A 25,278-nucleotide genomic window follows, 5' to 3' on the forward strand; every position below is an offset into this window, starting at 1 on the left:
ATATATGCGTATAAGTAATCAACTCTATAAAAATACGAGCATGCAAGTATATGTACACACAAGCACAAAAACTATGAAATTGATGCTTGTATTTACATATGTTCATATGCTCCTTTTTTGTATGTTCAATTGATCATCACTTGCGATCATATGCTCATATGCTAATATTGGCATATGAGAATATGGTCATATGTTCGTATGCCAATATGATTAATCATATTTCCTTATGGCAATATGATCATATGCTCTTATGCTCCATCACACAAATGTTATACACGCGTATAAATAATCAACACTATTTAAAAAAAGCATGGAAGTATATACACACAAGCACGAAAAAAGTGAAATTGATGCTCCTATGTTCAATCGATCGTCACTTAAGATCACATGATCATATGATCATATTGGCATATGAGCATATGGTCATATGCTCATGTGCCCATATGCTCAACCATATGCTCATATGCCAATATGCTCATATGACAATCTGATCATATGCTCCTATGCCAATATGACCATGTGCTCCAATGCTCATGCTCATATGAGCATGTGATCATATGCTCATATGCCAATTTGATCATATGCTCCTATGCCAAAATGATCATATGCTTCAATGCACGTATGATCCTATGCCAATATGATCAAATGCTTATAGGCCAATATTCTCCAAAAAGCATATGATCATTGGTTAATATGTCAATATGATCATATGCTCCAATGCTCTTATGCTCCAAGTTCCAATGCGAATATGATCATATGTTCAGATGCCAATATGATCGATCATATGCTAATATGCGAATATGATCATAGGCTCATACACCAATGTGACCATATGCTCCAATGCCAATATGATCATAGGCTCATACACCAATGTGATCATATGCTCCAATGCCAATATGATCATATGCTATGATGCTATTATGCTCCAATGCCACTATGATCTCCAATGGCAGATTGTTCAAATGATCCTCACATATGATCAATGCTCTTATGAGCACGTGATCATCTGGTCCTCTGCTCACATGCCCATATAATGATATTAGTAGCCCATATGATCATTTGACAATATAATCACATGCTCATGTGCCAATATGATAGATCATATACCCATATGTTCTAATGCTCCAATGCCAATATAATCATATTCCCATATGCTAGTATGATCACATGCTCATATGGGCATATGACCATATGATCATATGCACACATATTCAATCATAGGATCACATGGCCATGTGCTTCATATGCTAATATGATCATATGATCATATACAATGGAAAGTTATGCTCACATGCTCACGTGATCATATGAGTGTACACTCATATTCTCTTATAAGTGTATGCTCTTATGTTCTTCTAAGCTTATGGTCTCTCAAATTCATAGGCTCGTATATTGTTAAGTTTGTATGGTCTTTTAAAATTAGCATATAATAAATTTATTGGTTAACACTTTGGTAACCACAAGTTTCACAAGAACCCGCATGGTAACTATCTAGGCCCAGACACATGTTATCTATGTGTGAAGAACATTGCTCTTTTGAGCTCTTCATTAGTGGAGATGCCAACAATAGATCTTTTTCATAAGATGGTCCTTCCAAGGATTTGTTGTCCTCCTTCCCTTGTTTTTCTATGCACACCATCAGTGCTATCCAAGCATTGCCGCCATATTCTCCCCCAATTTAATTTCTCCCATATATTCATCATCATTGTCATTGTATGCCTCCTTGTGCCACCATGACCATCAAGTACCCCACATTTTTACCAAGATGCATCCCTGTGCCACCATGTCCATCAAGTACCCCACGTTTTTGTGCCACTCTTCTGATAATGTGCTTAGAAAAAATGTGGGGTACTTGATGGTAATGGTGGCACAAGGAGGCATGCCCATATCTTGTTGTTTGAGAGTGCTTGGCAAGCCAAATTCTAATTGTGCAATAGGCTAATTAGGCCCTCAAAAATGGCAACATTCCTCCCCACACTTCATAAGAAAGTATCAATCTGTGCCATTTGGACACTTACATTGAGCTATGCGATGCTTTCTTGGCTTGATATAGGGAGAAGATTGCAGTCCACATCCTTTCAAAGCTTGGTCGCATGGACTAGTAAAACTTGATGGTGGACAAATGTGTAGCAAAGTTCCACTCTCTTTGATGGTTACCACAAGGAAAGCATGAGAGGTACTAAACTCCTATTTGGTTCATGGTCTTTCCAAAACCCTAAGGGGTCTTGTGGCTTTTATAGATATTACCACCATTACATTGGAGAAGGTGGCAAGAATGAGAGGCACGGGTGCCAAAAGCACTACCCTTAGAACAAAGAATAGAAACATACCAAAGCTGGTAGGCATGCTATCTGAATCTTGATGCACCAAAGGTAATGGCAGCTTCCACACTCACACTCATTGTTGTCAGAGGCTCTAAGTTCTAATTCCTTGTTTCCCCACATCTGAAAGTCCCGTTTTCTATTTTAGGAACTGTTTGATGAGCAATTTGACCACATCAAGGGATCTGATTTTCTTGGCTCGGCCATCAAATCCTTGGCTCACTATGTCATCCTAGTAATTGAGATCTTGTTCATTGATGATCCCAATTTCACCTCCTTCCAATAGATCAAGGATCTGTATGCCCAGGGACTAGATATGAGTAACTATAAGAAGAGGGCACAAGAGGGAAAAAAAAGCAAAGCTCAGCGATCCATTTGAACTCATCCATGAGCTCATAGATAGCACCGATTGAGCTGCTGAAGTACCCAATGCCTACAGTGATTGGAGGTGCAAATCTCATACTGTGCCCAATTCTGCCAAGAAAAAAGTATCGTTCACTCAATAAATTGTCTTGCATAAATTTAATGGTGATCAAGAGGCTTAAGGTATGTTGCCATTCATCAAAGTTTGTGAGGTTGTCCACTTATTTGTACAAGAATAGTCAAATAGTAAACGAATTCTCGGTTCACAATGCTTGACTTTGTTGGAAAGAAGGACTTTAAACTTACTCAAAGCGTAATCATGGTTGTATGCTAGCACGCTCCTAGATTATTTTTTGCGATGAGGAAATCCTAATGAATGAAGACATGGCACAGCTAGGTAGTCGCATAGGCAAAGAGAAGCAAGAGCTGCAAGATGTCAAGCCAATTGGTGCCTTGTTAGGAGAAGATGAAGCCTTCTAACAAATCCCAAAAATTTTGGTACTGAGACACAAGTACAGACCTATATCAAAATTGGATGTGGTCAAAAGCCTGGTAGATGCTTTTAATGATGAATAGGTAGCTAGACTCAATTCTTAACGCGAGCATCCATACCTTTTACAGATTTCTAGATCATATATTGCATGCTGAATGTAGAACAATCATCGAACGGATGCGATTAGACTATAGGATTAGGCGCTCAACACTCAAAAAAGAATCAAGGTATAATGATGGTGGTCTTTCATGAAATCGAAGGTGAGAAAGAAAATAGGATGGATGGACAAAGTAGCATCATTTTAAACAAAGCTAAGGATTGAAAGGAAGCCAAAAAAATCCCTTGGCAATGGAAAATAGCAAATCGAAGGATCCAATAAAGATCTGTCGCATTCTCTACTTGCCGTAGCTTCGCTTAGTCTCTTGACATTCCGTGCCTCCCTCGCCATCCACCACCCAGGCTTATCAGAGTAGCAACTTCCATAAAAGATGATAAAAACAACGAATGAAAAGAAAAAGGATGCACATACATGAATACATAGAGAAAGAGAGCAAGAGAGAGAATAGAGGAGCACTAACTCCCTATGAAGGCTAACATCCACTGACAAAGCCCTTCAAATCTGCCACCAAACAACATTTTCCTGAACCATAACCACGAAAGAGCACCGATGTCATTGCAAAATTTGACTTCTCATAGATCTCCTTGGGAGAAGGAACTTTGAAAATGAAACTTTAAAAACACTATACAAGAACAGTGAAGAAGGTAACGTGCTTATCTGAGGAGAAATTAGAAATTTCATTTTTGAAACAAAAAAGGAAGATGGTATTCGCACTTTAGACAGGAAGGATTCCAGTTGCTATAGCCTGCCCCTAGTGGGGCAATGCTAATAAGAACTCTCAAAAGGGGAAAACCAACCATTCCAAATCATTTAAAAACTCAACATCCTCTACATCAATAGCTTGGATGATGAAGATGACAACCACCACGAGTGATAGGAGATGTATGAGTAAGGAGGCATAAAGGATGATTCTAGAGGAGTCGATTGCAAAGAATCACATCTCCAAAGATGGCATGAGTTCACAACCATGCATCTTTGACCTTATTCTTGGTGCCATAGATGGCATGGTCCTGAGGAATATGGCCTCAACATGCTTTGATGTGCTATATGCTAGACTGCCATGCACACCACCAATCCTATCACTATAATGCTAGATGAGCATCTCGATCACTTAGAGCAGTGACTACTTATACCCTCATTGTCGTTGTAGGTTGGACTTCTGCCATTGCAACACCCCTTGTTGTGCAATCCAACCCCACGAGAAACCCATACCACCCACACTAGAAATAGTGGTGCACCTCAACAAGTCATTTGTTATTATTGTGGAATTATGAATGTGAGTTATACTAAAGACATTAAGCTGAGAAGGAGCAATGCTACACTCAACACAAAGCTAAAAATTGCTCCCTCTCCCCAAGTAAATATTGATCCAAATTGTTGCCTATGATGAATCGAACATGTTACACATAGAGGATAATGCCAGGGGATATGGCTGTGATAAGGGCAATGTAGGTTCTACTACATTTAGCATTGCTTGACAAGCAATCCATGCAACAGTGATAGAGAAGGTCCAAGAAAGGTGTCGCCAGTTGGCATGGTGCCCGACTTATAGAACATGAATCAAAATGAGAAATCCAAAAAAATGACACAAGTGGACTCCCTTAGTAGAGGTTGAGTAAGCCTTATGAGATGGTAGCAAACCCTAGTTTGGGGTGAGAATTGTCTTCTGTGTCTAGTTACAAGCTTCTGACAACAATTGTGTAGAAAAATTAAGTGCTTAAGGAAATTGACAACACCAATCCCAAAGGTTTTTCCTCCAACTGTCTACACCACATAACTCAACGTTTAGTTGGATGGAACAAAAGGACTGATTTATGACAAGAACATTACACTTATCTCATGATGACATTGAGGGGCCATTTGATTCCAAGCATGTTGCTCCATGGAGGCTCTAGTGTCAATATACTATCAGACACAATGTGTAGGGCGGAGGTTTCTTTGGATGGGAGCCAGCCACATTCACGGTTAGAATGGCAAACCAACAGTGAGTATAATTGATAGGCCTCTGTAGAGTAAATAATCAAATAGCAAACATGACATTTGTCATCGTAATAGTAGCCATGCACATGGAGAATATTAGCAGTGCATGTTTGGTAGGCCTTGGCTCCGATAGGCACAGGTTAAGCAACATTGGCACTTCGATTGTATCACTATCTAGAAGGATAAGAAGAGGGAAGTTATCAGTTGTTGCAAAGTGGCCAATCAATACTCATCTTTGCCATAAATTGTAGAAGGTGTAACGACATATGATCGATGGGCTTGACAACAAGGAGGAGGACGAGTACCTCAAGAACAAACCCAAACTTGTGAGCCTAATCATGGTAGATGTGGTTGCAATCATGGACAAGTATCAATTGCCACAAGACATACTACCACAGCTTAAAGGAGGAGGCCGAATGTGGATTGTTACATATGCCATAGTTGAAAGCTGATCCAAAAGCTTAATAGCTCATTAAGATAGGAAGCCTTTGAATGGGAGCTTGAATAGTATTGATGGGTCAAGGAAGATGACCTGTCTAAACTCAACCTTGAGGTAGAGGCATTGCAATCCACAAATTGTCAGGGTAAGCTCAAAACTAGCTCCAAGCTTCTAGTCTAAAGTACAAACCCTCCTAGTCTCTTTTGTTGATGTGTGTGACTAGAGTTACATAGATATGAAGGGCATCAATCCTCAATTATACTAATATTAGATTATTCTCAAGAATGACCTGAAGCTAGCTCACCCAAGAAAGATATTGGATGAAATCCAAAACACTAAGAAGGTGAAGGAGGAAGCTGAGAAGTTACTACAAGTTGAGTTCATTTACTCAATCACCGAGCAACCTAGATTTTGCATACTGTCACTGTCCCAAAGAAAAATAATAAGCTACAAGTTTATTTTGACTATTGCAAGCTTAATGCTTCCACATTGGCTGACCCCTTTCCTTTACCCTTTCTAGATGCTATGCTTAATGTGATTGTAGGTCATAGGACTAACTCCTTAGATAGATTCAATGAATATATCCAAGTCTGGATGGAAAATAAAGATAAAGAGGAGACAAAATTTAGAACCAGGGTCTTTGCATCTAACATAACTTTTGGCTTGAAAATGGTGCAAACGAATACTTCAATTCATTCATTAGGGATTTTCTTGACAATTTCAATGTATTTGGGACCAAGATCTGCACCTCGACCACCTCATGTTGTGTTTGACACAGTGTCGGGAAGCCTGACTATTCTAGAATTCGACAAAGTATGCTTTTGTAGTTAGTAGTGGAGTGCTACTAGGTCACATCATTTCCAAGGAGGGGATCGCCATGGATATGGGAAAGGTGGAGTAGATCTTCAAGGTTGCATGCCTGATCAATAGCAAGCAATTGGCCAAGCTCCTAGTCCAACTTTGGTGGCACAACTAGATGCTCCAGTACTTGTAGGGGTGGCCACCAAAGTGCCAATACTTTGGTCTCCAGAATGTGACTTGCCATTCTAATTTCTAAAGCTCATGCTAGCCATCCCTAATCTTCCAACCCCTACATTGGATCCTCTCATTCCATGTCTTTTTGTGGATGCTTTTGACATAACCATTGGTGCAATCTTGATGCAAGAGAAAAAGTCGCAGTGGTACCGACTAGTGTACTATCCAAGCTGGAGGTTGTCCAAAGCTGAGAAGAACAATGGCACTTGGCATGATTTACTTTGTGAACAAGTTACTACCCTTGGGCGACAAGTTCACCTACATGTGGACTATTCCACGCTGTTAATAGTACCTTATCTACTAAAATCCAAATCTCATAGGTAAGTTAGCTCATTGGATGCTGTTGTTATAGAATTTGATTCTTCTATTATGCATACACTAGTCTCAATGTTTATCAAATACATGGCCGGGTTGAAGAGTGGAGAAGGCCAAAGTTGTTCTCAAATGATTTCTCGAATGCAGCATACCTATTTGAAGTCAATATAGCTCTGCACAAGGAAACGTTCTTGTGTTCATGCCCAATTTGTATGATGACATGTTTAAGTGGACATCGGAATTGCAGGTGTTGCATGTGTCTTGAGATCACTACAGATAGCTAGCTCTCAAAAGTATAAAATTATGGATCATAGCAAGCCAACTCTATTATCTAGGTCCCGAATAGTACTATCGTTGCATGCCCCCACACACAAAAGATGCAATTTTATGAGAACCCCACCAAGGGCTATCTGATGGGCACTTTGCTAGCAATCTAATAGGCCAAAAGGTGGTACAAGTAGGTCTCTGGTGGTGGCTGATGATAGCAAAAAATGCTTGCTAGCATGCCAAACAATGCGACATTTGCCAGAGGTTGGGCTATTACACAATCCAACATTGGATTCTGCACCATCCAGTCCCCACTAAACCAAGTGGCTTGAAGCATGAGCGATGTGTGGTAGCTCAGTAATCTCAATGGCCAAATTCCTCTGCAAGATGATTATGACCATGTTCAGGTGCCCCATCGAGTTGATCAGCAACCAAGGTGGCCATTTCCTTAATGATGTCCTCAACGAGCTTTCTAGCTATCACATGATCATCCATAAGAAGTCCATGTCAAGCTACTACCCTCAAGCCAATGGCCAAGCAAGTCCTCCTAAAATTTTTACAGACAATCATGAAGAAGTTGGTCGATGAGAATCAGATAGACTAGAATCAAAAACTTTAGTCCACCTTATGAGTTTTTTAAATAGCATATAAGGTCACCACTAGAGTCACTCCCCTCAAAATGGTTTATGGAGTAGAAGCAATGGTCCTAATCGAGTTATTGGTTTCGAGACTCCAGATCGCAGTATCTAATTACTGAGTCTGGAACAATTGCGTTCCAACTAGATGAAGCAATTTCGGAGATTAGGTGAAGAGGGTGTGTTTTTTTGGTGAGCGTGTGCAAAATCGCGAGCTTACTCTCTCTCTCTCTCTCTCTCTCTCTCTCTCTCTCTCTCTCATTTCCTCTCCCCTCTCCTACACTCCCCTGTCTTCCCCCCCTCTGTTTTCTCTTCTTCCCCATCTCCTTTCCTTCATGCTCTCTCTCTCTCTCTCTCTCTCTCTCTCTCTCTCTCATTTCCTCTCCCCTCTCCTGCACTCCCCTGTCTTCTCCCCCCCTCTATTTTCTCTTCTTCCCCATCTCCTTTCCTTCATGCTCTCTGTCTGTCTCTCCCTCTCTCTCTCTCTCTCTCTCTCACACACACACACACACACACACAGAAATGAATTATTAATCTTTCTTGTTAATGTTATGGCACTAGACTCTCTCTCTCTCTCTCTCTCTCTCTCTCTCTCTCTCTTCCCACTACATTTTCTAAACCATTTGTATGCACTATTGAACAAACCATTAATTGTTCTTGTCCATATTATTGCACTATGACATTGTGTGTGAGTGTATTTGTTTGTGTGTGTGTGTGACTTTCCCATTGAAATAAAGAGTTTACATTGCAAGTACCCCATGCTTATGGGTTTGGTGTTAAAAACATGATGTAGATACATTTGCATGATTAGTTTTTCTTGTCATTGTTATTGCTCTATGACATTCTCTCTCTCTCTCTCTCTCTCTCTCTCTCTCTCTCTTTGTCACATTCCCCTTGAAATAAAGTAGTTCTTCTTGTCATTGTCATTGTGCTCTCTCTCTCTCTCTCTCTCCCTTCATCACATTCCCATTGAAATATTTTTTTTTTTCCTGTCATTGTTATTGCTCTCTCTCTCTCTCTCTCTCTCCCCCCCCCTTTGTCACATTCCCATTGAAATACATTTTTTTTCTTGTCATTGTTATTTCTCTCTCTCTCTCTCTCTCTCTCTCCCCCATCACATCCCATAGAAAGAAATTAATAGTCTTGTTTGTCAATCTTATTGCACTATGGTATTCTCTTAGTCTCTCCCCATGTCTTTGCCCTCTCTACCAAACACATGACTATACTAAGTCTCACCTTCACATTTAAGGATTTGCATGAATCTTGTCCATATCTTGAAAATAAGCCACTCAAAAATATTCTTTTCACTTGAAGTTGAAACTTGAGATAACTTATAATGAAGCAAACTTTAGACATGAATGATTGTGGAATAAACTATAAATTGAAACTTAAGAGAACTTGTATTTCTTAAGATATTAGATTATGGAGTCTTGCATAGATACGAAAGTCACAACTTCACATCCCAAAAACTCTCCTTGAATTACATTGTGATTTTCTTGTATCATTCACACACAGTCATGGGTATGTCCGCTCACGAGATAGTGCCATAGCCACCTCTATCAATGAGAGAATAGGTTGATGGATGAACTTGTGCTCATTTTGATGGAGACCATCACTCTTAAAAGCATAGTAGATATGTTTGCAAGTAGATGTGTTTGCATTAGAGTAGGAGTATGGGTTGATTTTGTTGGTAGTAGAAAGGAAGTTTTAGGCAACAATGATTGGCATAACTTTAAAGGTGGTTGACATAGGATTCATGGACTAAGCTTCTCATGATATCGGTGGCCTTTTTGGAGAGTGAGATAGGTAGTGTGGCTAAAAGGAAGGGGGATTGGGACCCCCCTCTACTTGGCATGATTTTTGGGCTAAGTGTGTGGCCAATAATAGCTTAAAAAGGACCTATAATTGCTATCTAAGCACACAACCAAAAATATCTTAAAATTTCTAGTAATTTTCCTTTTTGAACTGCCTCAATCTGAGTTATGCATTAAAAGTTATGACCCTTCAACGTTTTGGCTATGTATAAGTGAAAAGGCCCAAAAAAAAAAGGCCACGTGGCATTTTAGCTTCAAAGGCCAAAATTCCACATGCCCTCCCCTCCCCCCTTTTCACTTATAACATCGCCAAAACTTTGAAGGGTTATAACTTTTGATGCATAACTTGGTTCAAAAAGGAAAATTACTCGGAATTTCAAGATCTTTATGCTCGTGTGCCCAGATTTGAGAGTGGACAACAAATCAAAGGTCTCTTTCAAGCTACAAAGTTTTAGGCGCATGTAGGAATGATGACACAAGAGCATTTTAAAGATGTGTGTGTGTGTGTGTACGCTCACATAAACTCTCTCTCTCTCTCTCTCTCTCTCTCTCTCTCTCTCTCTCTCTACATTTCAACGGTTGGAAAAAGCTTGACACCTGGAAAAAAACTTGCCACATGGCATTTTGATGATTGAAATGCCACATGGTAGTGTTTTAAATTGTATAAATTAAATTTTTTGTGTGTTTTTTTTTGGGTTGTATATATGTGTTTGGTGAAAATTTTTAAGAAGGCAAACTTACTTGGATTGCTTTCAATTGGTAGGATCAAATGTATAGTCATGCTTGTTGGTAGCCTACATGGCTACCATGTGTCCCAAGGACACCGAGGAGTGTAGAAGATCCCAATTCCCCCACCTCCAGGCCACGCATACCTCTCTTTTCCCCCAAAAAGTCCTATGAGGGATGAGAGAGAGAAGGGAAATCAAGACAATATATCCAAGGCTACGAGCTCCACCTTATTGATTATGGGATTAAATCCCACCAATGCCACATGTCCTACAGTGCGACCACTACTACCAATAAACCATGCTTTCCTTAGCTCAAGCGAGGGGTGAAGGCCACCACCTCCAACACCCCCTTGTGGACAAACCCTAGTGCAAAAAAATGTGACCAACTGGTCAAACCTAACAAAGACCAAGCCACACAAGGTCGGGCCAATCAAACTCAAGCCACCACCAAATGCCACGTGGGTAGCACATTTGCCAAAGGACACACGAGGGAACACACGTGTCAGGGAGTCATCAAGAGCAATTGCAGTTGCTAACACACACAAATCAAGTTGCTCTTCGAAGTCGCCACATGGAATGTGATAGTCCATGTGCCATAATCACACAATTGCCATGTGTCTCACGCGGTGGCTGCACAAAAATCCACCATAGTCATGTGGTGGCAGGGAATAGATAATCTAATACCATGTTGGTGGCATGCATGGCAACCACTTGCGCCGATTGTGGGGGGTCCCAATCCCCTGCCTCCTTAGCCACACATACCTTTGTCTTCCCCCCCAAAAGGTCCCAAAAGGGATGAGAGAGAGAGGGGTAATCAAGCCAATATATCCAAGGCCATTAGGGGCACATTAATGCTTATGGGAATAAATTCCATGAGTTCCAAGAGTCCTAGAGCATGACACCTACTTATAAACCATGAGCCGATTAGATCAATAGAGGGGGGAATGCCACCACCTCCAACAATGCCTACTTGCATAATAGAACAACATAATACTTATAAACCATTGCAATCTCTTAAGCAAAATGGTTATGTTTCTTTATATTCTTATTTTAGTCTTTTATATATATCCATAGCTAGACCTTGACCTACTTCACAAGAAAAATATTCAAGGGATTTCTTGCACCCTTCTTTTGCAAATATGTAAAAGAGAGAGAGAGAGAGAGAGAACATGTGAGATTAGAGCAAGGGAAACAGACATTCAAATAGAGAAGAGAGAGAGAGGTGGGTGGAGGGATAGAGGGAGGGAGAGGGTGTGAAGAGAGAGGGTCTGAAAGGAGAGAGAGAGAGAGAGAGAGAGAGAGGGAGAGAGAGAGAGGGAGGGAGGGAGGGAGGGAGGGAAAGAAAGGGAGGGAGAGGGAGAGAGTGTGGAGAGAGAGAGGGTGTGAAACGGGATGAGGAGATAGATTTGAGTTGAGAAGAAGAGAGAGTACATGTGAGATGAGAGCGAGGGAAACAAACATTCAAAGAGAGGAGAGAGAGAGAGAGAGAGAGAGAGAGAGAGAGAGAGAGATGTTTGTGGAGGGAGAGAGTCATGGAGGGAGGGAGAGCGAGAGAGGGGGCACGGGGAGGGGGAGGAAGCGAGGGAGGCAGGGAGAGAGGGACTGAGAGAGGAAGGGAGGGACAGACAGAGAGAGAGAGAGAGAGAGAGAGAGAGAGAGAGAGAAGGGGGGGTGTGAAAGGGGGACAAGTGGATAGACGGGAGATGAGAAAAAGAGAGAGTACATGCACGATTAGAGAGAGGAAGCAGACATTCAAAGAGAAAAGAGAGAAGAAAGAGAGTATGCTCGCCATTTTTGGGCAAGTTCGTCAAAAGATGCTCACCAAAAAACATCCCTCGGGTGAACATCGGTACGTCAGCTGGTATATCTCCAACATAGTTTACCAATGTTGGAAGAAGTGGGTCAACCAACCTTTAAAGACCAAAATCTCCACCCTAGCAATTTAAAGCTACAATGGGCTAGACCATACTAGATTGTTAAGAGATTTTATGATGGCATGTTTCTATTGAGCATGTTGCAGGGGGAGCAATTCAAGAAACTAGTGAATAGCTATTGCCTCAAGCCTTACTTTGGCCCTATGGCTCCATTTGCCTTTCATGATGCAGAGTCACGATTGCCAGCAGTTATCACCTTGACATGTGTTGACACAGTTAAGCTGGAGGTAGGTGTCTCATTAATGAGTATCCAAGGTTATGCTGAGGCACATCGTACTATAAATTGTGCGGCTCGATTTACTAAGAATAGAAATCATGCATGCATAGCTCAGAGAAACTACCTCCACTTCATTTTTCCACGAGTGCCTCCTGTTTACCCTCATTGCAACTTCATTTTCCCATGATTGCTCTTGTTTACCCTCATTCACGACTTGGCTCGTTATGCTCCTACTCTTACAATCCTTGCTCTTGCCCTTGTTACGCTTAGCTACCCGTCCCTATAGCTCCATTCCCTTTGTGCTTGCACTCTTATAGACCCCATTTTTGCTGTTAGTGCCAACTTGCATTAAAACTCTTTTGTGCGCTTTGTTCTTGCACTTCCAATCAGTCATGATGGTGGTTTATGAACTCCTCACCTCCTTAAACACCTTCTCAACCAATTATAGGATTGTCTTTTGAATTCCCAAGTCTTGATGGTAGCTTCCCTCCCATGGAGCACCATCCCAATCCACCCAAAAGCAGATATCCACTTGAATAGTAAAGAGTTTTGTAAGTTGATTTCTAGCACATTGATGTGTTCTGCTCTACTATTAAGTGGGAGATAGATGCAATCACTGAGATCAAAGACCATGGGAAAGTTGATTGAAGTTTAGAAATTGTTGTATGAATCATTGAGACTATGCTAGTTGGAGGATCTAACCCTTGCCACTTTGTTAATGGAAGTAGAGGATGCCTAACAAGTATGGGAGTTGGAAGGAAGAGAAAAGCTTGCAAGAATGAAGGGTAGACAGCTATGGTTGTCAGTGGGGTTTTTTTTTCTCGCTCATAGGCTGGTTTGATCTGTGCAAAACCATAAGGCAGGGGTATCCATTAGGCCCCCTTTTGTTTGTCTTGATTATTATTATTCTGATAGGTCTCCTCATGAAGGGTGCAAGGAAGAAGAGCTTTAGGGGGATGTTTTTGCCTTGAGGGACACAACTCTGCTCTCAACTATTTGCTGATGATATTGTGGCATTTTTAGAGGAAAACCAATAGAAGGTGATGAACCTATTTGTAGAATTATGCCACTTTGGGGTCGATTTGCTAGCTAGGACAAGCCCTTTATTATGAGGGTGGATCTAGAGATCATTTCTAGTTGGGTTGAAGAATTGCTAGTAAAAATAGGTGCAAAGAGGGACCATTGTTACATATTTGGGTGCCCCCTTGGGCTTAGGTCTCACTCTAAAGCAATAATTTGTTTGGTTTTGGTGATAAATTAAGGAAAAAATTTCGGGGTTGGTAAGGTATGTGCCTAGCTCAAATGCTCTTGGTGTCATCCACCAACACGTGTTGTCCATTGCTACTTATCTGGCCTCCATGTCGAACTTCAAGAAAAGTCATTGGATAGAGATTGAAACGATGTGAAGGATATTCCCTTGGGTTGAGGAGAAAATATAGATCGATTGCTCCCTAGCTGGTCACTTTGGAAATGAAATCTAGATAATAGATCTCGAGGAAGATGTGACTCATAGTATTTATGATCATGTTTACTTGACAAGTCCAATCAATGCTCCTAGACCACCTTGGGTTCACACTATTCTCCTAAGGTGCATCAAATCTAGCATCTAGGGCTGATGATGGTGATAATAATGATCTTCAATCTTCTGCTAGGCTTTCAAAGGTGCAAATGCTTGAAAATCAAGAAAACCCTTCTACCCACGCTTATCGTGTCTCTAACAATAGTGATCATGAATCTTATCCAAATGTGCCTGCCATCTTCATCTTTAGCAACTCCACTATCAACACTGGCAATGACAACAAGCTCTTGACCATTGCTAGTGAATATTTTCGGGCCTTTTAGTAGTGATGTTGACATGCATTAGTCGATTGAAAAGTTTAGCAACAATGGCCTCAACATCAATTATCTAAGTGTATCAAATCAATCCTTTACTGATAGCGCTTTCCCATGATCTCCTTCCAACCTTTATATGATATAAAATGAAAATTTCCATTCCTCTACAGCCTGCCATGGCTTATTCTACTATGATAGATGCACTATTGGTGAGACGACAATGTAAATATTTTTCTCACTTTGTTGTTCTTAGCTTTGTTCCTACAGCTCTCTCTAGTGCTTGCCTTCCTAGTACACACCATCATTGTCTTTAACTAGGGAGTCAATTTTGGGGTTGTTGGATGTGGAACCCTTAACGCTACAGGCAAACTTTTCATAAGTGAAACAATAGCTACTAATTTATTGCTTACTAGTGTTGGCATGCAGCTTTATTGCCATTCTCTTAGCTCATGTATATGTGATGTCTATGTAGAATCGACTGACATCTTTCTTACTTCACGCATGTAAATCGCCACTTGTTTGGATCCTCAAACACTAACAATTTCATTGCACATTCTATATACTATATCTTAGTAGGAAGTAACGATTACTTGAAGAACTACCTACTGCCAAACTCTTACTATGCAACTCAGCATTATACAGCATCCTTCCAAGATCTACTACTAGACTCTCTCTCTCTCTCTCTCTCTCTCTCTCTATGAGTGTTCTATTGTCATTGCGAGACTCCTTCTTTAATACTTTTTCCATTTGTTGCAGCCTTTTGCAACACTTCTTTCATGTATGCTTGAACCTTTAATCTATTCTAATTGCCATATGCAACTCTATCCATCTGTTCAAATACGAGTAGCATCTACAAGAGGAGCATACTGGCAACCCATTATAGGTAAACTTTTGAGATTTGAACTAAGTAAAGCAGCTTAGAAAGCTCAATAGAAAATATAGTAGAAGGAAAAGCTAAAATCAAATGCTAATGATGGAGGGGCATGCTCTCTCATATTATAAATAACCAGAGAGGAAGTGAGTCGCCTCCCTCCATGCATCACACTTGTATTTTCATTCTTTGTTTCATAATATTCATATTTATATATATTTTTCATTTTCCATGATTTTATTTTCATTATTTTTAGGTTTTTTGCAAAAAGAAAAGAGCTTCGTGTTCATCAATTGAATATGTAAAGTTCCATTTTTACACATATATCAGGCTTGAATCCTATAAACTTATGATTAGCCAACCCTCTCTTTTCTAATGCATGATCTTGATGGCGAGTGTGCGCTAGGGAATGAAGAGAAATGACCATGTCGCATGCAAAATATTGAAGGACAATAACACCAATATTCATATGATTGTAGTCTAGCTCATTATATCTTAAAGGTCACAATGTCAAAGAGAGAACTCACAGCTCATGCGAGAAATGTGTTCTTCATGTATTCGTTGGGCTTTAGTTTCCAAAAAGCACTAAGCTTTGTCCACCATGAATAATAAAAGCACCATCCCTAATATTTACAAGGAGGATCAGGTTTGATTGACCTTGTGTTGCATATCGGCTCTAAATTCTTTGTACTTCTTTTTGTACCACTCTTCTAAATATACTACAATTATAAAATAGAGATTATATTGCAAATTAGTGAGCATGTGCTCCATAACAATATAAAGGACATATAATTTAATCAATAAATAAATGCAACAAGATGCAAGCTTATCAAGTAATGCAACCAGATGTGTTTTTTATTACATGCGTCACAATAAAAATAATTATAGAACATTGGGTTGAGAATTAAAATAATTGGATTGTCTCTATGCTAGCTACTCAACAATTCAGTTGCATGCGCAGCCATGCGATGTCCATCGATGGCAGAGTAGCTGCCCAAAAAATCCCCCCCCCACCGAGAGAGAGAGAGAGAGAGAGAGAGAGAGAGAGAGAGAGAGAGAGAGAGAGAGAAGGGTTTGTCATGCCTACCATTAAGGGGTGAAATTATGCCCACATCATGAGTACATCTAGATTGTGTCACAGTCGAAGAGGACTTGTATGTCCATCTCCTACACAAGTAACACATTCACAACTATACGTGCCTTCATGATTTGGTATACTACATTTCGATAAACTTTCTTATAGTTCTTACATATTTAGAGGATCACATCCCTAGGGGTTCTTATATTTCTTACATATATATATTTAGAGGATCACATTTCTTATAGTTCTTACATATTTAGAGGATCACATTGCTAGGGGCATAAGGGTCCCCTTGGAGGTACTTTGAGCTCACACAAATTTTCTAAAATCCTTTTTGGGTTCTTACAAACGGTATGTCCATTGGACCTCTTAGCTTTCCTACATGGCTTTGGTTTTTTTATACAAAGATAAATATGGAAAATGCATAACCAAAAATAATATGGCATCTTCATCATTTTATGTTGACGCTACAATAAAGTTGCTCATGGAGGCACTTCCCAAGCGTTGTTAATACTTGAAATGTCTAGGAATTAGGAGCTGCTTAGGGTGAATCCCACTTAGTTCGAGACTACCGAGCACTAGTTCATGGCCATCCAAGCTCTGGCCTCAATAACCTGCCTTCTTCAAGTGCTAGAGACAGCACAATAATGTGCATGACTTGGCATGAAAAGGAGCAAAGCTTTGGAGAGGAGCATTAAACTTCCATGCTCATACGGGAACCTTATGGAACGTATCTCCCTAATGGCTCTACTAATTTGAAAAATTCCATATCTTCATCAGATTTTCGTGGGATTTTTCACATTGGATTCGTAATTTCCTACCTCAATTGTATCGACGTTCAGCAAATGAATTTGATAAAAAACGAAATCGAGCAATTTGGATCAAACGTCTAAAATTTCCATTTGTACTCTTTGCTCCGCTCATAGCCTACATTCGAATCTCGGATTTCCGTGGGATTTGTTGAAACATGTTCGTAATTTTGTGTTTAAATTCTGTTGGGTATCGCAGGAGGTATTTCTTTCCTTTCCTTCCGACTTGATATTAAGTATTCATTCAAACGATTGAGCATTTGTTCTTTTGTTGGCAGCTTGCATTCCGTTGTAGTATATTGGGCAGCAAATGACGACTAGACAAAGGAAGGTAGGGGGAGGAAAGGCCGTCGAGAGAGCCAAGGAAGGTAGCTAGGACGGAAGGTAGTCGCCATAGTGGAAGGCCTGCGCATAAGCTCAAGCCGAGGAAGGCAATCGAGGGAGAGAATGTGGGAAGGCAATCGAGGGAGGGAAGACAGACGGAAGCAAACGCTCATGGAGGCGTCGATTTATATGGAGGCAGAGGGCGGTGCAGAGAAGTCTAGGAGGCCACGTGGCAGAGAATCCCTACCCACAATTTCCTCATTAGACCCTGATTAACCTAAATGCATATGCTTAGCTCAAAGAGTGATTACTCGGGACACGTCTAGGAGCACTCTTGAATTAGAAGGTAGCTGAGTCGATCGCGTTTCGTTACCAAGGCTCTTGTTATCCCGTTGATTCTTCGCTCTCGTTACCCGTTGAGATTTTTAAGGCTTTTGCTGCAAGGTGTGCACGCGTGCTCCTTGAGGCAAGGTCAGGATGATACGCGCACAGGCATGTTTTTTTCCTTCGATCTCTGCCTTATCATTATGAATTGTTAGTAGGATTTCCGGCGTATTTTAGGAGACTCGACTGAGTGCTTCTATGGCCCGGTCGACAGATTCATCTTCAACAACGATTGGCCGGGTATCAGGCCACGCGGAGGTTTACGCGCTCGAGGACTACCTCGATGGATACCTCAACGAGACTGAATGCAGCGGGAAGCCCCACCACGGATGCCGCAAAGAGGCTAAATGCGGACACGCATCTACTGACCAACGAGGAGATAGACCAAATGAATCTAGGCAAAAGGCCTCCTGGAACAGGCGCGGGCGAATACCTTCACCAGAGAAGCGGTTTCTCCAGGTAATGCGGTCTCCCGTCGAATTTGGAGATAAGCAAGCCCGTTTTTGGTATCGCCGTGATGACTGTTGGGGAGGCATTTGCGGTGCAGATTGTTTTATATGAAAGAGCTGCCATCAATCCTCCCACTTTTTGGCATGATCACTGTGGCCTTCGGACTTGCTTTTCTGACACTGTACCGCGAAGTGTTCCTGAATCCCACGGTAGCGCTCGACAAGAAAAGACGGGAAGAGTTTCAAGAAGTGGTGGATCCAGATTGGGCCTCCAAACTGTACCGCAGGTTTGCTCGAACCAGCCCCTTGAGAAGACTTTGCTTTGGAGAAGATGCACCGAAGCTCGTAAGAAAATGGAACAAGAACTTCTTCCATATTCCGCCAGGTCTGCCCGGGGAAAACACACTCGAGATGGTCCCCGAGGGAAGCAGGTTGCCAGACAAAGGCAAGCCTAAACCTTAGCTCTGCTGAGAAATTGTCCGTTGCCTGAAGCTTCAAAACCAGCTTCGTAGTACCGATTACGATTAGTGTTGTGTTGGGCGTGCTGTTGAACAGTGTGGTCCAATGTTGGAATGCTGTAAATTTGTGAGTAAAGAGCCAGAAGCGCAGTAACTGTACAGTTGGATATATACGTTGTGCTTTCAAGTTTGTGGATGTCTGAAGTCCACATGTTTCAGTGTACAATAACTACAGAATTTCTCTTTTTTGGCATGGCAAAGAGTTTGTTTTGTCTTATGGGAATGTGCAATAGGGTTTAATGGTGTTGAAACGTTTCTATCGTGTGGGGATAGTGGGAGATTATAATAGCTAGGGATATGATGGTAGAGGGCTTGGGGATAGTAGGTGGGAATATGAGGTTAGTTAGACATTATAGTGGTTGGGATCTGTTAGGGATTGTGATAGGGTTAAATTTAGGGTTCATCATGCTATGTTAAGGGCTTAGTAGCTTCTTGAGCTGTTGGACCTTCTTCTCCTTTGCTCTCTCCGCCTAAACTGGCGCTCCTCCTTCCTCTCCTCCAAGAAGCTGTTGGACCTTCTTCTCCTTTGCTCTCTCCGCCCAAACTGGCGCTCCTCCTTCCTCTCCTCCTGTCTGCTCATCTGTTCGTTGCGAGCTTCTGCTTGCTCCTCCCTTGTGTTGCTGCATCTGCTTGGTGCTCTGTCAATCGATCTCCTTGCAACCGCGATCGCATCTGTGGCTGTAGTGAGATCTCTGACCTGGCTCAGCCTTCCTCCTTACCGCAGCCGAAACAATTTGTGGTCCAGACCTTGGTCCTCGCGTTTGTGGCTACAATGAGATCGTGGACCTGTTTCTGCGTTCCGCGTGTTGTGCAGATGAGTGGTTATTCGTGTGCTTATCTTGGGGTGTGTTTTGCTTTTTCGTTGATTCGAGCGTCTTTGGAACTCACTGCAACTTTGCATGTGTTGGCGAAGTCAAAGTTTGATGAACTTCAATAAAGACAGGGATTGCATGTTTGTACATAGTCTCTCGCTGTCACGTCAGACATGCGAATCGATTTGGACACCTATGTATTTGTTTCTAGTCTTCTTTGCTCTATTCTATGGGTAATGCTATTGCTTGAGCAACGACTTCGATTGGGCTTCAATAATCTATGTGATTAGTAGCAACAACGATTGTCCTCCTATCCAAGGTCCCCCATCAATAGCTCTACTTTCCGCGATTGCGCCTAGACTTTCCATGCATTGCTGACGCGCTTGAAGGTAGATGCTGCACCGTTGTGGAGAGACTAAAATGAAAAAGTGCAGACTTCACAAGTAGTTGTAGCTTGAATGCAGAGATTTTGGACCTCCTTTTGATTAGCCTTCTCTTTTAGTGCTAGCCTTCGTCATGGTTGAGTCTGTCCTTCACCTCCGGAGTGTCGACAGAAACTCAGCACGAAGACTTTGTATAAGTGGATGCTCAAGTATGTGTGGGTGTGTGGATTTGTATGTGTGTGAGCATATTTTTATACTATGGTCTACACCCACTGTTGGGCGCTGATGATGTCAGTGGAGATGTCATAGTAGCTAGTCCTTGCTATGCATGATGGAGTTTATGGTTTTCAATCTTATGAGTGACTATCATGAGATTGAAACTGCACTATGTTGTGTTTATAGAGGATGAGTTTGGGAATGTTCCTAGATTTATCTAGGTATATGCTTCTACCGTATTAGTAGACATGCAAATTTCACCTTGTGAAGTTTTCGTCCAAGTTGCGGCCTACTGGTATTGTGATAATTCTTTCTATCTTAATTGGTGCGTTGCCCAATCAGCCAGATTTAGATTTAGATGCTCGTTGGGGAGAGACTAAAATGAAAATGTTTAGACTCCACAAGCAGTTGTAGCTTGAATGAAGAGATTTTGGACTACCTTTTGATTAGCCTTCTCCTTTAGTGCTAGCCTTCGTCATGGTTGAGTCTATCCTTCACGTTCGGAGTGTTGACAGAAACTTAGTTTAAAGACTTTGTATAAATGGATGCTCAAGTATGTGTGGGGGTGTGGATTTGTATTTGTGAGTGCACATTTTTATACTATGGTCTACACCCATTGTTGGGCGTCGATGACATCAATGGGGATGTCATAGTAGCTAGTCTCTGCTATGCATGCATGGAGTTTATGGTTTTCAATCTTGTGAGTGACTATCATGAGATTGAAACTCCACTCTGTTTTGTTTTTAGAGAGTTGCACCAGCATACTTATTTTTGTGTGGATGCAGTAGTAAAACCAGCTTCAAGTACCGTTTCCATACGGTTTCCTCATCCATTCCATGATCTAGTTTAAGCATTGCGTACCAGTTGGTATTCTGCTCCCCCAGGTAGCTACTATGCACATCCACAAATGCTTGTAGTTGGGGTAGGTCGTCCAGCTGGGGATAGAGACGACGTGCTTAAGAAGGAATTTCCTTGCACTAGGATAATCTTGGCATAGTATGTTACGTTGTGCAATCTCTCTTGCTTTCAAAGTTTCCTTTTTGTTGCAATCCATAGTTTACTGTACTATGGTGGTGAGAAGAGCAATTCTTGTTTGAAAAATCATGCAATTAGCCTTGAAACCACTACCATGCTTCGACTGGTAACTAGAGTCTGCTACCTCCATTGACATACTTTCCACTTATGCTCATCAACGCCATGCAATTTCATTAATTTGAGGCGTCATCAATCGTCACGAACCTAAGCGCTTGTCAACTTTTTTGCTATATTGTCTTTGGTAAATTGTCGAGTTGTAACATACAAGGGTTCACATCTATTTTTGTCAGCCTTGTGCTGTTGTGGCGATACTAGAGTAGGAAAGAGGTCGAGTGGGGGTCGTCAAGCAGATTCTCATGGAAGAAGTTTGTGATTTTGTTGATTTCAGTGGTTCCTTTAAGACATGCAGTTAGAAATAAACAAATATATTAAAATGTGTTGTGGCTTCTTTTTTGTTTAAGTGATGTTGAAAATGCTTTAGAGCTAGCTATCGTTGAATTAATAATGGGCAGTCTGACTAGAAGAAACATAATCATTTCTTCCATATGATTTTGTTTTTGCATTCTTGTTGGACATTTGACTTTGAGCCTTTGAAATATCATTGGCGTTATCATTGCTGCTGTTGGAGCTTTTCTTAGGCCTTCTAAGATAAGGAAAAAAGGTAAATCAGCAATAGATGTGAGCCTGAAGCTCTTTGTATCCATGCAATCCTTGTAGTTTACTTTTTATGGAGCACCAACAGATCAACATTATTTGGTAGCAAAGAAGGCAGAAATCTCTAATGATGTCCAACCAATGGATATAACTTATGGTAACATTCTTATAGAAATATGAATACCTTACTTCAAATTGCTTATGTCAATCTTTACTTGGATTACGAACTCTAAGAATTTACATCTGCACACTTCTCCTATAAGATTCCGATAAGGTCTTGAGTATCTCACCCAAGACGAAACCAAAAGCTTGTGGTGCCTCCATAACTCCTCAAAAGAACCCTTCAAAGAGACGAACTTCAAATAGAGATGGATTATACCTTGGTTGTAGGGGAGCATTCAAGCAAAGGCACTGTCATCACGAGGATGCATATTTATGAGACTTTTGATTTGCGACTCGCGTAATTAACGCGGGACTACCTTGAGCCTTTGGGGTGCCAAAGTTTGGGCACGTGCGTGGGACTTGGTGAATTAAAATTCATAATGTGAATGTGCGCCCAGTTACTAGGCAATTAATTCCTTGGACCAAAGTGTGCAACAGGGGCCCAAAAGAGTGGTGCAATTAAAAATCTCTATTTTGGGCACGAGACTCTAAAATCAGCACAAGACACTTTTGGGCAAGCTGAAAAGTCAAAATTTGCTTTGAGGGATGTTTTTTGGACCACATAAGAACATGGAGTGGCAAGTCACAGGCTTGGAAAGTGCTCTAGGGCTATTCTATCACATCGCCTTGCTGATTTTTGACTACTAGGGCAGTCTGTGGATTGTCAGGGTTGCTACAAGCTCAAAAATATGCTCCTTTTAGACCGCACAAAGGTTGTTGAGGTGTTGCGGGTTGTTTTGGAGCTGAGCAGGAGGTTCTACAGGGATTTCGGCATGTTTTTGGTTGCTTTTGGGCTGTTGCTTTTGGCTTTGGAGCTTTCCAAGCTTGGGCAATCTCTTCTAAGTTGCGTTTGGGTCTGTGCCAGGGCAGAATCAACTATTCTTTGAAGAATCTAGGATTTTCTAGCCCAGGTGACCTGATTTCTGTAGATTTTGGGCAGAGGAAAACTAGCTTTTGCCATTCTTGGACTGGTTGCTGGTTGGCTCACATTGTTCAGGTTGCTCCTTTCAAACTGATTGCGGGTCAGTTGTACAAGATGAAGGAAGACCATATTTTAAGGTGGTGCATGCTCCCTCATGAAACACAAGCCATCCTTCAAGAGGCTCACTCGGGGGAGGCCATATGGCACCAGAGGCCACTGCTAGAAAGATAATGCGCTCGGGGTTGTGGTGGCCAAAGCTATTCCAAGCGTACTATGCTCGTGTGCACCGTTGTGACTCAGGTAAACCAAAGCCTACCCAACAGGAGTACCTTCCCCTTCAACCATCCAGCTCTATATCACCCTTCTATAATAGGTGGGGATTGGATTTTGTTGGACCCATCTCTCTTGCCACTCAAAGAGGAAACAAGTACGCCCTGATTGCTACAAACTACAGTACTAAGTTGGTGGAGGCCAAGGCTGTGAAAACATGTACTGCTCAAGTTGTGGCCTCCCTCTTGTATGATCAAATCATCTCATGGTTTGGATGTCCTATGGAATTGATGAGTGACAAGGGTACCCATTTTCTCAATGATGTCATTGCTGACCTCATCACCCAACTACAAATCGTTCACAAAACATCTAGTTCATACTACCCTTGAGCCAATGGCTTGGCTTAGAGCTCCAATCGGACTATGTCTCATATTGTGGGTCATTTTTGTCTCCATTCCTTAGCGGACTGGGATGTTCTACTACCAACCGCTCTTTTTTCCTATAGGACAGCATACAAGGCGAGCATGAGGATTACCAAAAAGCGAGCGAGGAAAAGAGAGTGAATGAAAAAGAGCGAGCAAGAAAAAGCGAGCAAGCCAAAAAAACAACCAAAATAAAACAATAATAGATTGACAAATCCCCTATTTTATTAGCAAAAATATCTAAATTCTTCAAAAGTCCATGAGAGAGTTGGTCCTATGTCATTGCCAAGGCATCATTAGTAAGGACACGCCTATCTTTGCTCACTTTTCCTCGCTTGCTTTTTGGTAATCCTCATAACCGAGTTCTATCTCTCCACCAACGTAAGTGAGATCACCAATAAAACCTTCCACACAAGTCAAAAGTTTCCTAGGACTCCTATTTTATTAGCAAAAATATCTAAATTCTTCAAAAGTCCATGAGAGAGTTGGTCCTATGTCATTGCCAAGGCATCATTAGTAAGGACACGCCTATCTTTGCTCACTTTTCCTCGCTTGCTTTTTGGTAATCCTCATAACCAAGTTCTATCTCTCCACCAACGTAAGTGAGATCACCAATAAAACCTTCCACACAAGTCTAAAGTTTCCTAGGACTCCTTGAATTGAATAGTCCACATTACATGCATGTGCAAATGCTTGGTTTTAAAATTTTGTTCACTCTTGGGGCAAAACCCATGTTTTTGTGTTTTTGCAAAAATGACTCACTCTTACATCCCACCAATCCAAAATATAAAGAGTAGATACATCCCTTTTGTAAATGAATTAGATTCCAAAACAAATCAATCTTTGCTTATAGAAATCAATAGTAGAAGCAAAATAGACAACATATTTACATGATCCCTATAATTAAACTTTCCTCTAGGTATGATGCAACAAATCGACCAAGTTTTAATTAGATTTTGATGCATAAAATTTTACAAAATGGTGCAAATGGCATGATAATCATCTAAAGTATGCCTTACCATTTGATTTGATATATAGCATGACCCCATTTGGATCTGTACATTAAAATTCTCATGTTTTGGGCCCAAACATGAGAATTTTAATATACATCTAAATTCTCATGTTTTAGGCCAAAATAAGGAGCACGTTAACGCTTCCTCTTTTGGCCCAAAACATGAGAATTTCAATGTCCTGTATCTTTTGATTTACAATCCAAATGGGGTCATGGGGTCATACATCCTAAATTCTCATGTTTTAGGCCAAAATAGGGAGCGCATTAACGTGCTCCCTCTTTTGGCTTAAAACATGAGAATTTTAATGTCCTGTATCTTTTGATTTACAAATCCAAATGGGGTCATGTTATATATCAAATCAAATCGCAAGGCATGATTTATATGATTATCATGCCATTTTGTAATGTTTTGTAAAATTGTATGCATCGAAATATGAATGTAATGGAATTTTTACCAGTTTC

The 25,278-nt window shown here is 41.1% G+C and overlaps 1 protein-coding gene across 1 annotated transcript; it reads left to right on the forward strand.

Moving 5' to 3' along the window:
• Window positions 1-17,908: 17,908 nt before the first annotated feature.
• Window positions 17,909-19,145, forward strand: LOC147901556 (NFU1 iron-sulfur cluster protein). The gene is made up of 3 exons (XM_087375266.1): window positions 17,909-18,069; window positions 18,176-18,420; window positions 18,509-19,145. The coding sequence occupies exons 1-3, from the start codon at window positions 18,055-18,057 to the stop codon at window positions 18,870-18,872; spliced, it is 624 nt and encodes a 207-aa protein (XP_087231392.1). The 5' UTR covers window positions 17,909-18,054; the 3' UTR covers window positions 18,873-19,145.
• The last annotated feature ends 6,133 nt before the right edge of the window (window positions 19,146-25,278 follow it).

This window comes from Dipteris shenzhenensis, chromosome 5 (assembly GCF_047967505.1).
Source record: "Dipteris shenzhenensis isolate YYH24624 ecotype China chromosome 5, Dip_SZ_1.0, whole genome shotgun sequence".
NCBI lineage: Eukaryota > Viridiplantae > Streptophyta > Polypodiopsida > Gleicheniales > Dipteridaceae > Dipteris > Dipteris shenzhenensis.

What these genes read in the sequence shown, in the direction of transcription:
- LOC147901556 (XM_087375266.1), top strand. An exon ending in CAGAGAAGCGGTTTCTCCAG is followed by an intron (nt 18,421 to 18,508) that starts GTAATGCGGTCT and finishes TTTGCGGTGCAG; the next exon opens with ATTGTTTTATATGAAAGAGC.